At 35.5% G+C, this 13,622-nt stretch overlaps 1 protein-coding gene across 3 annotated transcripts; it reads right to left on the bottom strand.

Annotated features, from left to right (window-relative positions):
- Positions 1-863: 863 nt before the first annotated feature.
- LOC143529854 (protein GIGAS CELL1-like) lies at positions 864-4,365 on the bottom strand. Of its 3 annotated transcripts, none has more exons than XR_013134733.1 (5): positions 4,211-4,365; positions 3,732-4,113; positions 2,180-2,368; positions 1,867-2,018; positions 864-1,755 (listed from the first exon to the last, which is right to left on the bottom strand). XR_013134733.1 is itself a non-coding variant. In XM_077025558.1 (5 exons), exons 2-4 carry the CDS (start codon positions 4,104-4,106, stop codon positions 1,923-1,925), a joined length of 660 nt encoding a protein of 219 aa, XP_076881673.1. In that variant the 5' UTR covers positions 4,107-4,113; positions 4,211-4,365; the 3' UTR covers positions 864-1,755; positions 1,880-1,922. The 3 variants fall into 3 exon arrangements, 1 of the variants encoding a protein (XP_076881673.1); XM_077025558.1 differs by having other exon boundaries at positions 1,880-2,018; XR_013134732.1 differs by having other exon boundaries at positions 865-1,755; positions 1,872-2,018.
- Between the last annotated feature and the right edge of the window lie 9,257 nt (positions 4,366-13,622).

Below are 13,622 nucleotides of genomic sequence, written 5' to 3'. Positions count from 1 at the left end.
ATAATCTTTTAACTTATCAGGAAAGGAAACTTGACTAGAAGACCTTGTTTACTGGAGACCATTTCCCTCAGGAGAGACGGATTCTCTCATCTCTCAATGTCTCGTCATTGGAAGTTGCATCATTTTCAACCGGTTGCATTATCAGTTCCTTCATCAGCAGGTGAGACTGTGAGAGCATTCACAACCCATTCACTAAACTTTGCGAAGACATTGTTCACCCCCGTTAATTTTTTAATAATTTTTTGAAAGTGGTTGTGAGCGGAGGAGAGAAAAGGTAATGATAAAGGTATAAAAAAGTACTCCATCCGTCCCGTTAAAAGTGTCCATATTTCTTTTTTTATTTGTCCCATTACAGATGTCCATTTTCAAAATTTATTAGCCAATTTCCAAGTTTACCCTTAAACACACACGACTAGCATTAATAAACAATATTTATAGAACCAATTTTCAAGGGCATTATTGTCATTTGGTAAGCAAAAAAAGTTATCATTTAATCTACCTTGAACTCGGTGTTTTTCAAACCATGACACTTTTAATGAGACGGAGATAGTATTACTTAATTGAAAAGGATAGAGAAAATGTAGTGATTTTTAGTGTAGTTTTAGGTTTGGAGATGAAGGAAGGGATGTGAATGCTCTGAAACTGATTCACCACTGTTCTTGAACCGATTTATGCCATCCAATGGTTGAGAATGAATGCCATCATCCTGAGATCTACTCTCCTCATCATCGGGAAGTGTCATGTCCCAGTTTTAAAAAAAAATTATATGATTAAATCTTTAGAATACTCAAAACCACTTTGTTCACTTATATTTTGTTTTAAAGGAAAGATATTTTTCATAAAAACAAACATAAAGCAAAAACACATTCTTGTGGTGGCCTACCACTTAACACAGAAAAGGGTAACATTGTAATCAAATAGAAACTAGTTATCACACATTCAGACCACATATAAAAGAAAACACTCCCTTAAAACCATAGAGTCCTAGCCACATTTAACAAATCACGAATCACGATGTTTCCTCTCAACAATACCATTTTGATGAGGGGTATGCACGCACACAAGAGGTTTGATGACTAATCCCGTTATTTGTTACAAAGTTTTCAAATTGTTTTTTAAAAATTCAGAACTATTGTCAGATCTTATGACCTTTATGTTTTTATTAAATTGTGTTTTCAGAAACTTTGTAAAATATTCAACATTTTCTAAAACTTCAGTTTTACACTTAAGACTTATGATCACTAACAGGAAAACAATCTCTAATTTGTTTTTAATCTCTAGATTTAGAATCATAGAACTAGCCCACACCTGATAATTTTCTATACCTATGAGTTTAACTAGTATCACTAGCATGCAAGAACAGGACTCAATTTTATCACCCGTGATGAATCAAGTAAAGAAAACTCAACCAAATCAGCAAATAGCAATCAAGAACAGATTTACACAAACCAAATACTCGGGCTAATCCGTCCAGGGAATAAACTTGGGAATTTGCCAACAACAAATTTTAATACCAGCAATCAGTCCAAGTTTTATCTCTGGGAATCTGGGAACGAGAAACAAGAACCCTAACCCTAAAACAAGGATTAAAAAGTAAAGGAAAGAAGACGAACCTTTGCTCCAGCAGCAGGGGGTATAAGAAATACTTACAGTGATAATGAACCGATGAACTCTTACCGCGGAAACACCACAACGAGATAGTTGTGAAGCCACCAAGTAACCACAACGAGATAGCTGTGAAGCCACCAAGTAAACCTGAAACAACAACTAGCAAAATTAGCTAAATCAATACAGACCCTGACCCGCAGTGTTCATCATTTAATTTTATAAAACCAAAATTAGCCAAATGAATCAACAACTTTATACCATACTTTGTAACTTCTAGGAGCCCAATCATCAGTAGATGATCAATCCTGCTGTCTTTACCTCATTGACATGAGAGTCTTCACTTTCTTCTCCCTTTCAGCCCTTCTAGCAGCTGGCGTCCTCCTCAGTCTATCCAATTCCTCCATCACTACCTGAGAGAGTGCAAAGGAATGATTTTATTAATGACAATAACTCTAATTATATACGGAGATATGAAGCACTAAATTAGGAGATAATTTCTCCTTTACAACAATAACTTGACTATTCAGTTATGTTTGAATTTTGAATAACTGTTTTTAGCGGCTGTTACTACCTTCTCAACAATGTGAATGGAGTCAAGGAGCTTCTTCTGAGGCGTCAAGTCTGATCCTCCTTCAACATCATTAGCAATGGCGTTTAAGATATTTGGAACTTTTCCCAGAGTTGTCGGTTTAACAACAGTCTTTGACTTTGGCTTTGGAGTGACAAAAGAATCCTCGTCCTCAAGCTGTGCACCGCCCCCCTATGTTGCAAGGCATTGTAAGTAACTTGAATAATGATTAGAGCTTCCATAACTACAAACTTATTAGATATATCAGCGACACTCATAAACATCCTCTGAACAATCTATTTAATTTCATTAACATCCTTACAGATTCATATTATCACTTTCATTTGCTTTACATTCATTTCTTATAACTACTTTACACTTATTTTTTTGTAACTACTTCACTATCATTTAAACCACTGAATAAACAATCCACCATACCAGTGTCACTAGACTCACTACTAGCCGAGCATGATGGAATGACTTGAATACAGTAACTCCTTTGTCACAAACTTGTTAAGAATAACTCATTAACATCATGACTATTTGATCTCCAAGTTTCATTCCATTCTCTCCAAACCTCTTGTGTTAGAAGTTGGACTGTTTTGTACTAATTCCAAACTAGAGGGCATAATATGTAACTAGTTTGTTGACAGTTAACTAGGGCTCGTATCAGATTTACAATTCATTCATAATAAGAATTCGTTTTCCTTTCTGTAAATTCATTTTTCTTGATACCTAATTCTACACCTTGGACCTCTAAAAACATGAAACTTATTCTCATGCAAAAACAAAAGTTCTTTGGAAAACACTTTAAACCAAAATAAAACCGAATTTCCTGATACGAGCGTTGACCATCGCCCAAATGTGTGCATAACCTGAATTTGTCAATGCCGACAAACAAAAGGCAGCAACATTTAAACTTAAGTGATTAAGTCTAAAAACATTATTCAATAATCATCATAACATAGTCTTAAGTCTTAACATATACATCCTAAAATTAGATTTATAATGTCTTAAAATGTTCCTGGGATCCCATAACACTTGTAAGTCATACATGCTCAAACAAACACATATGTCAACTTAAAGCTGATGAGTTCATGACAGACAGATGGACCGACTCATGAAAACAGTTAAACAAGTCTCAGTGTATTGTACTTGATAATAAAATGCACTTGAAAAATCAAATCTCATTCACTGATCATTAACCCACTCACTTGAATGTTTGTTTCACATATACACACACAAGATGCGAAACTCAGTTTTCATACAGTTAATAGAAAGATATCCTACGTAAACATCACCATCGTATAGGATGCTAGATAACTATAACTAATTTGATCTAGGACATGAGCTAATAACTATAACTAAATGATAAACACATTTAATAACTATTATTCAGTTGTGATACAGTCAGTTAATGGAAAGATATCCTACCTAAACATTATAACTAATTCGATCTAGGACACGAGCTAATAATTAAACGATAAACACAATTAATAACAATTAATCAGTTGTGATACAGTTAGTTAGTTAATAAAAATATATGATCTCATACCCTAACCGCCACACGGGGTATGTCACGAAAAGGAGTGCGTGAGGCGGTCCGTCCTCCTCGGCTACCGGTCATCACATGAGATATGTCGGCAAGAGGAGTGCGTGAGGCGGTTCGTCCTCCTCGACTACCGGTCGGTGTACTAACGAGTCCTCTTCTTCTTCCATAACCATAACCACCACCTCTTGTAAAAGCAGCAGTAGGAGAAAGAGTGACGTCACCGGTCAACGGCGTTGACCCCCACCGAAACGGAACACTCATTTCATCCGGTAGAATTCTTATGGTGCGTGCTGACGTCAGAGTACGAGCGTACGCCTCGGCAACTTCGTCGTCGTTGTTGTAGTTATTCGAATGTCGTCTGTACCTTGACTCCGTCATTTTCAATCTGAAATGAATAATTGAAATTAATAATTAGCAATTGAACGATGAAATGAAATGTATATGTTGAAATGGAGTGGTTAATAATAAGCTGTGTGTTTTACCTGTGTAATTGAAGCTTTTGGAGACACGATAATGGCTGATTTGAATGAATGATTTCAAAATGAAATGAAATGAATTGAATTTGGGGGTGAGTGAGTATTTATATTATAGTAAGCTGCGTATGTTAGTCATCCAACTTCTGTTACAAACAGGTGGCAGGTGTTCTCGATGCTCGTTTGAAAAATGTTCATTTGATTTATGCCCGATTTGTAGACGAGTTGATATGTTCGGTTCAGTTTATAAACGAGAAAAGTTGTGCTTGGTTCGGTTCGATGGGCTCGAAATAGTTAATTAACTAATTTTGTGTATATGGACACACGTAAATATGAATATACTATTTTTTAAACTTTCGTATTTTTTCTCATTTTGTCATTTTCATAGTTTTATTTGTTCGCTTTAAGTTACCAGCTATGTTGCACGGGAACTGGTACGGGAACGGGAAACGGGCACGGGTACGGGAACGGGAAACGACAAAACTCAAAAAATCAAGAAACGAGTACGGCGCGGGTACGACAAAAAAATTATAAAAAAAATAAAAATATATATTACATAGGTAATTAATTATTAATAACAAATAAATAAATATATTATTTTTATTTATATATAATGTCATTTAAACATTTTATGTATAAAATTACAAGTTAAGAACCAAATATAAACTAGTCTAGATAGTGAGGGTTAAATGTTAAAATGTACAACCTAATTTAATACTATTTATGTAGATGTTAACAAAGTTTAGGGACTGGATGCAAATAATTGAAAGATCAAGGGATTTAATGTTAAAACCTAAACCTATTACTTAACCTAAAATACTTTAAAATAATCCGGCCGCCTCTTCTTCTTCATTCTTCTTCTTCATCTTCTTCCATCGGTTTCCGGCGCCGGAATACCATATGTGGCGCCGGAATTCATCGGATACGTCCCGGAATCGTTTGTTGACCGTCCCCGGCTTTTCGAAACGGTCAACGACCGTCCCCAAATATTGGGAAACGGTCAAGAAACGTTTTCTGCCATCCCCGTCGGCGTTTCCGTCTCCGGCGAGTTTCCGGGACGGGGTATGGCAGGTGGGTCGCGTTTCCGTGCAACCTAGGTTATCAGGTTACTAGAAGTTTGTATACATATTCATTATATCTCACTTCAAATTTTTTTCTTATACAAATTTACAATTTATTACACGTTTATCTAAAAACTACTAATTTGTTTATGGATATATTATTTGCAACTTTAAACTTGTTTCATTTTGAAAATTTTTAGTGAAAAAGAAATAAGTAACGCTTGGAAATCGTTTGATCTTCGATTGAAAAATGTTTGGTTTGATTTTGGTTTGGTTTGGTTTGATTTTTGCTTGATTTGTAAATGAGTCGTTCAACTCAGCTCGTGAACGACCCTAGTAAAACGGCATCCACACCCACATAGTCTTAGAGTAGTTGTCACAACTTCTTTTGCTACATTTAAAATCAAATGTTCTTGAATCACTCATGTGTTCAATGTCACAATTGTTTCAATAATTATGCCTTGGAGAGGTACCTTAGTTATTCGCGTTTACTTCTAAATAAAAGTGTGTATGAACATCTCAAAGAAGCATTAAATAACAAAACATACGTTATAAGTAAAAAAGGCAAAGCGATAATGTACCCCCAACCATCTCAAGAATAACCAAATCAGAGTTGGTCAACTCTTAGATACAAACAACTAATCATGAATAGGCAACGAATTGTTGCCCAACAAACCAAGTCTCGATAATGGAACATAGTGCATTTGAAGTAGAATACGTGAACAAATATCCAAAATAAATTATTATTTTAGGATTTTAAACATGCTGGAGGATGTAAACGAGCCGATCCGATCCTGAGCTCGGCTCGTTTGACTTATGAGATCTCGAGTTTGGCTCGTTTCTGGCTCTTTTTCAAAATCATGGTGCCCCCCCCCCCACCTAACGAGTCAAGCTTTCTAAAAAGAGCCAAGAAAATGCTTTAGAAGTCGGGTGACAATAAACTCAAGAAGTATAGTCTTACTTCCTTGGATGTATTACTCATGATAACTGGTTTGTAACAATGTAGTCAATGACGACAATCATAATCGAAACAAAATTGCCGTCAGTAATCAAATCACAACATCACGCAAAGTTCACAGGAATAAGCTACCAGTCTAATTTTGTTTAATTCAACGTTCTTGATGGTTTGGAATTTAGACCAAATTTCATGCTAAACCACCATTGTGAGAATCAACCCAGTAGTTATTTCTATTGTAGGCCTAAGTGTAACACTACATTAAATGGCATATTTCCAACATAGCTTATATTTAAAATTTTAAACTTACCTTTACTCACTCTAATATAATGAAATAATAATGGTTTAAGTGTTAGCATAAACAATCCTTCAACTTTCTAAGACTTGTAAATCTAGTCAAACATTAACTCCTTGGTCTTTGCTACTTACGACTTATGCCTAACAACATAACTCCTTTCACTAACTCCTTTCACGATCTCAAAAGCATTCCATCATCATGAAAACAAAAAATGCAAATAATAAGAGAACAATTATATGAATCACATGTTTGACTTTGAATTAAACTATGTATATATTTCAACACTCTTTGTTGGTCACATTAGAGCTTTCGTAACTAAAAGCTTGTCTAGTCATCTTATGTATAAGCAACACTCAAAAACGTTCTTATAAACTTTTTTTTGAACAACCCATTCAATTTCACGAACATCCTTACACATTCATAATGTCACTTATCATTTACTTTACATTTAATTCTTATAACTACTTCGCTATCACTTAAACTACCGAATGATTAGCCGAGCATGATTGAATGACTTGAAAACACTAATTTCTTTGTCACAAACCTCATTAACGATAATCAATTGAACATCATGAGTAATTTGATATCCAAGCTTCATTACATGCTCTCCAAACCTCCATTTGACAACATGAGTCTCATCCTCATGGAAAAAACAAAAGTCCCTTGGAAATCCCTTTAAAGAACCAAATTTCCTTATACGAGTGTTGGCCATCGCTCAAATGTGTGCACAACCCAAATTAGTCTCATGCTTGCTAGACGCACAAAAGAAGGTGCAGGTGTGTGTGTGGTCCAATGTTGACCGATGTCACACCTCACCTTGAGCGGGTCCGAAGAATTATGTAACAATATTTAAAGTCCAACAAACAAAAGGCAACAACATTTAAACTTAAGTCTAATAACATCATTCAATAATCATCATAACATAGTCTTAACATAGGATTCACATATCCTAGAATGATATTTATAATGTCTTAAAATGGGATTTAACAAGTTATGGGATCCCAAATCCCACAACATTAGTCAAATCTATACTCACCTTCTAGTGATACCTTTAGACTCCACTTTCCACTTATTACTTTTTCTGAAAATATATGCTCAAACACATATGTAAACTTTAAGCCGATGAGTTCGTGATAGATCGACTCATCAAAACAGTTAAACGAGTTTTAGTGTATTGTACTTCATAAAAACACTTTAAATCAAACCTCATTCATTGATCACTAACCCACTTGAATGTTAGTTTACATATACACACACAACATGCTCCCTTATGACATCAGCCACATACGAAACTTAGATGTCATACATTACGGTAACAGAGTATATATTTTTTTACCTGAGTAATCATCGTGACTTAACTATTTGCACAAATAAGACAACATAATGACATAATCCTTACAAAGTAACCTTGTATTTTAACAAGGCATTCACATGTATTTCCATATGTAAAACATATGAAACGGATCCATCGATTGTGAAAGACTCACCTAGGTTACAAGCAAGCAAAATAGTAGCCAGGGGTGGTGGCCCTTACCCCCCTCCCCCTCTTGTTTTTTTTACGCAATAGTGTAAAATAACCTGTTTCTGATCGAAAATTTGAGCCCGACACCCCTAGTTTATGAAAATTTTCAAACAATTTGAGCCTCCTCCACCCCCTGACATTATCGTCCAGGCTTCGCCACTGATAGTAGCTTATAGAAATAATCGTTGATCACCTAGCAATTAATGTTACATAAGACTTCATCGATGGACAACCTTAGTTATTATGTTATCATCGTTCATCATCACTTGATTAATTCTACACACAACGGTTGCAAAAATATATTAACAAGAAGAGTCATGCAAATAGTGTGAACCTCATATTTTGTAAAAAAGTACAACCTAAGGAGTAAGGACTATTTGTTTAGCTATTAAAGGGTAAAAGAGTTGGATTTTATATTTAACAGGAGATTTAACAAAAGTTAATGTTAGACCCCAAAATGTTACAAATTGCAAACCACAAGTACCAAACTTGTTTATTTTTGGAATAATTATATTTATCAAACCATAAGAACTATTTATCAACCTAATCTATACTATTTAATAAATACAACTTTTTAAATGCCATATGTCATTACTATATTGATCCTTACAAAATTTTCCCTTCTCTCTCTCATATTAAATATAATTCTATTTTTAATATTTCATTTTCAGTTTTTAATAATTCCATTATAATTTAAAAGAATTAATACCGTCATAAATATGTTAATTTGTTTAATATAAAATATATTGTATTAGTTATTAATATTAGATTTTTATAAGTAACCAATATGAAACGGGTGGGTTTCTTTAACCGGTTAAAGTATCAAATATTGTTCATGTCAAAACAGTTTAATATTAGAATAAGTTTTGATCCACGAGTTGGTTTAAAAAAGTAGTAATTTACAACTAAGTTTTAATATAGAAAATAACAAAGAAATGGTTTATAATTTATGAATTTTCTAACTTTTTATTTTCAAATTGCCTAATGTGTAATTTTTTTACCGTGTAATATATCTTTACATATGTGATACATTTTTTTATACACATTATGTTATTATTTAAAAAAATTTATTTATTGTGTGCTACACGAGTAACTAACCTAGTTAACTATATTTTATGCTTAGCCTCACGCATGGTCTAAGTTCCTTCCATGGACAAACCATGGACAAACCGTTAAGCAATATATAAATGTCTTTTAACTATATATTATGCTTAGCCTCACGCATGGTCTAAGTTCCTTCCATGGACAAACCATGTTCATTAATCTTGTTAAGTTGGTTTACCTTCCTATTTTTTAGGGTCCAACTCGAAACAATAAACCATTATTAGCTGAAACTGCAGTAGGTAATAGAATAAACAATCTATACTATTTAATAAATAAAGCTTTTTAAATGCCATATGTCATACTATGTTGATCCTTACAAAATTTTTCCTCATCTCTCTCGTATTAAATATATTTCTATTTTTAATATTTCAATTACAATTTTTAATAATTCCATTATAATTTAAAAGAATTAATACCGTCATAAATATGTTAATTTGTTTAATATAAAATATATTGTATTAATTATTAATATTAGATTTTTATAAGTAACCAATATGAAACGGGTGGGTTTCTTTAACTGGTTAAAGTATCAAATATTGTTCATGTCAAAACAGTTTAATATTAGAATAAGTTTTGGTCCACGAGTTGGTTTAAAAAAGGAGTAATTTACAACTAAGTTTTAATATAGAAATAACAAAGAAATAGTTTATGATTTATGAATTTTCTAACAACTTTTTATTTCCAAATTGCCTAATGTGTATTTTTTACCGTATAATATATTTTTATATATGTGATACATTTTTTTATACACATTATGTTATTATTTAAAAAAATTTATTTATTGTGTGCTACATGGGTAACTAACCTAGTTAACTATATATTATGCTTAGCCTCACACATGGTCTAAGTTCCTTCCATGGACAAACCATGTTCATTAATCTTGTTAAGTTGGTTTACCTTCCTATTTTTTAGGGTCCACCTCGAAATAATATACCATTATTAGCTGAAACTGCAGTAGGTAATAGAACAAACAATATAAAGAAGAAAAACAAGCTCATTTTAACAAGTTATTTAGCTACAATAGTGGTGTATTCATAATACCAACTAAAATATTGGTGATCACATGCCATAAGTGAGAGATACACCATGTTATTTTATTTTTTTATCATTGATTCCAATTTGATAAAATGTTAGAACGAATGTATCAATAAATGATCTTATATATGCTTAGTCCATAGACCTCAGGCAAATTACATTCTTAAATCCATGTTTTATGTCTAAGCCTACCACCTAACTTATTATTATTATTATTATTATTTAACATAAATAAATAATAAGAGATAATTAAATAATAAAATTCCTTTATTTATTATTTTATAATGGTTGGGCATTACATCCATATAAGGTTTATTCAACATTGAGCTAACACCCACGTATGGCTATGGACTTTATATTCGCAGATGAATTTACTATTAGAAACAATAATTACCCCTTCGACGTCAAATGTGTGATTATTAAAAGTAATAATGGATCTATATGTTTTATGCAGTGAAAAGAAAATAAGGGCCAATTCATAAAAACCATGTTAGGCAATTATTTTATATAAAAATGAAAAGTGCGAGTATTTTGTAAAATAATTTTTTAGCTCGTACATCCAAAAATAACTTATCTTTTTCAACTAAATTTTCAAAAATCACTTTCCACAAACATTCATATCTTTATGTATAAAATTAATTTTTCTTTATATGGTTACTAGAAGATAATGATTTCATATGCCAGACTTTTAAATTAAAGACGATAACCAATATATATACATATATATGTATTTTTATTAAAATTCATGGGTCTCAACACCCCCAAATACATTCGCAAGTATCGGTATAAAGACAAAAGCCAGAATACACTCCTCTTTGAAGGGGTATGCACCCGCCTTAACATCGAGCGGGGCGGGTCAACCCACAAGATATAGACAAGAGGCTTGAAATCAGGATGTCATGAAGACACAAAGCCAAAACCTATGCGCGTGGCGCATATCACATATGCTCACGCATATCACATATGCCCACGCATCACATATGCTCACGCATCACATATGCTCACGTATATCACATATGCTCACGCATCACATATGCTCACGCATATCACATCTGCGCGTGGCGCATATCACATATGCTCACGCATATCACATGCTCACACATCACACATGCTCACGCATCACACATCTGCGCATGGCGCATATTACATATGCTTACGCATATCACATGCTCACGCATATCACATGCTCACGCATATCACATCTGCGCATGAAACATCTGCGCGTGAGAATAAAGAGGACCTTGCGCATCCCCGGGATAGGCGCATAAAGGACAAAACAAATGAGACAATAGTCTAATCCAAATCAGGATAAGGACAACCATGATTGTACTTATCAGACAACCTTCCAGAAGGTATCTTTTAAGGAATAAAGAATGTGCTGATGTTGACAGCTGCCAATGAAGGGTGGACAACTCAGCAAAACCCATGTGCCACCACGTGATGGCACATGGGTCAGGTAAAATACCTTGGTCAGAGAATAATCAATGAAAAAGCACCAGGTGTCCTAAGTACACGTGGCGCGAAGCAATAGGAGGAGGCCAAAAAGGCCCTAATTGGGTCTGAGCCCAATCATTGGAAACCCTAATACTATAAATACCACACCACCTCCACAGTTGGGGTCAAGAAAGAAATATATTCTGAATCCTTTACTCATTTTCACATTCTTATCTTCTCCTGCAATATCTTATTCTCACACCGGAGGGTTACCCCAAAGAGGACCCCTCTGTCCCTTTCTGAGGGGTAAGCTCACGGTGCTGTTTCGTTTTGTAGGTGGAAGAACTCGTATCTCGGAAAACCATCGGTGATATAGCACACTCATACCCGAGGAACGTAGATCGAATACAAGTAAGTCGATCCACGCTTCTTCATTGGCGCCATCCGTGGGACAATGGAGATGAAGAAAAAACCGTTCAAAATGTTTGGTTTTATAGGCCCAGGGGAGAGAAAGAGAAACAAGTAATAATCAGATCTACGCTCACGCGCCCCCACGCGCAGGCGTAGGCCAACATAAGCGCGACACGTGTTCCTAACACTGTATGAGGAGACGTGAAAGGCAACTGTAGCACCTCGAGCACGCGAAAGTTCTGACACATAACGTCTCCATCTCTGAGGCATGTCAGCATCAACCAACCACGTGCATTGACGATTCGTTTTAACCAAAGGGATAGAATTTCGCGCAACGCGCATATGAGAAATGAAAAAGAAAAGACAAACGCTGTTAAAAGAGCAAACTATTAAGTCTAATATCTATCTTACCTCGCTCGCGCGAGACAAGACACACATTAGACTGGGGGGGGGCTTGAAGGGGTATGCACCCGCCTTAACATCGAGCGGGGCAGGTCAACCCACAAGATATAGACAAGAGGCTTGAAATCAGGATGTCATGAAGACACAAAGCCAAACCTATGCGCGTGGCGCATATCACATATGCCCACGCATCACATATGCTCACGCATCACATATGCTCACGCATATCACATCTGCGCGTGGCGCATATCACATATGCTCACGCATATTACATATGCTTACGCATATCGCATGCTCACGCATATCACATCTGCGCATGAAACATCTGCGCGTGAGAATAAAGAGAAGACCTTGCGCATCCCTGGGATAGGCGCATAAAGGACCACAACAAATGAGAATAGTCTAATCCGAATCAGGATAAGGACAACCATGATTGTACTCATCAGTACAAGAATATGGACTAGAAGGAAGGTGGCATAGAGCCTAACAGACCTCTACCAAGAATATGGACTCCCCTCACCAAAACGCCTTCGCAAGTATTAAGCACAGAGAATGTCCAGTTTAAAAGCCCCAGGCCATTACTCCATAAGGGACCACCGAACAGTGGCAAATATTGTGAATTTCACAAATCCACAGGGCACAACACCGATGCATGCCATCATTTGAAGGATGCAATCGAAAAGGATGTGAAATCAGGCAAGTTGGCTCACCTGGTAAAAAATCCAAGACCAGAGAATGAACAACCAGACGGAGCCTCAGCCAGTAAAAAATTCAAAAGAATCTGTGTAGCTGAAGGAAGAAAGCAAGGGCAAAGATCGAGGAAGAGAAGCGCGCAAATCCAAGGGGATTGGCGCGAGCAACAAGTAATCTTTCCAAGAATCAGAGGAGGCCCGTCTATCAGCAGTCCTCTAGTCATCACTGCACACATCGCTCATTATGAGGTGTCAAGAGTTCTGGTGGACACCGGTAGTGAGTCAGACATCATGTATGAGCAATGTTTCAGGAAGTTGGATCCAGAAGACCAAGCAAGGCTCGAAGTTGTGAGTGCACCAATCTCGGGTGTCTCAAACGAAATTATTCACCCCCTAGGTCAGATACAATTCGAACTAACTATGGGGGATGAGAAGCACAAGCGAGCTGAAATTGTCAACTTCCTGGTCTTGCCCACCACTTCATGCCATAGTATGATCTTGGGTAGA

The sequence above is a fragment of the Bidens hawaiensis genome, unplaced genomic scaffold (assembly GCF_021521415.1).
Source record: "Bidens hawaiensis isolate Kalapana, Puna unplaced genomic scaffold, B.hawaiensis_p1.1 tig00008759_1, whole genome shotgun sequence".
NCBI lineage: Eukaryota > Viridiplantae > Streptophyta > Magnoliopsida > Asterales > Asteraceae > Bidens > Bidens hawaiensis.
Note: the sequence above shows the minus strand (reverse complement) of the source record. Positions and strands in the feature narration are given on the sequence as shown.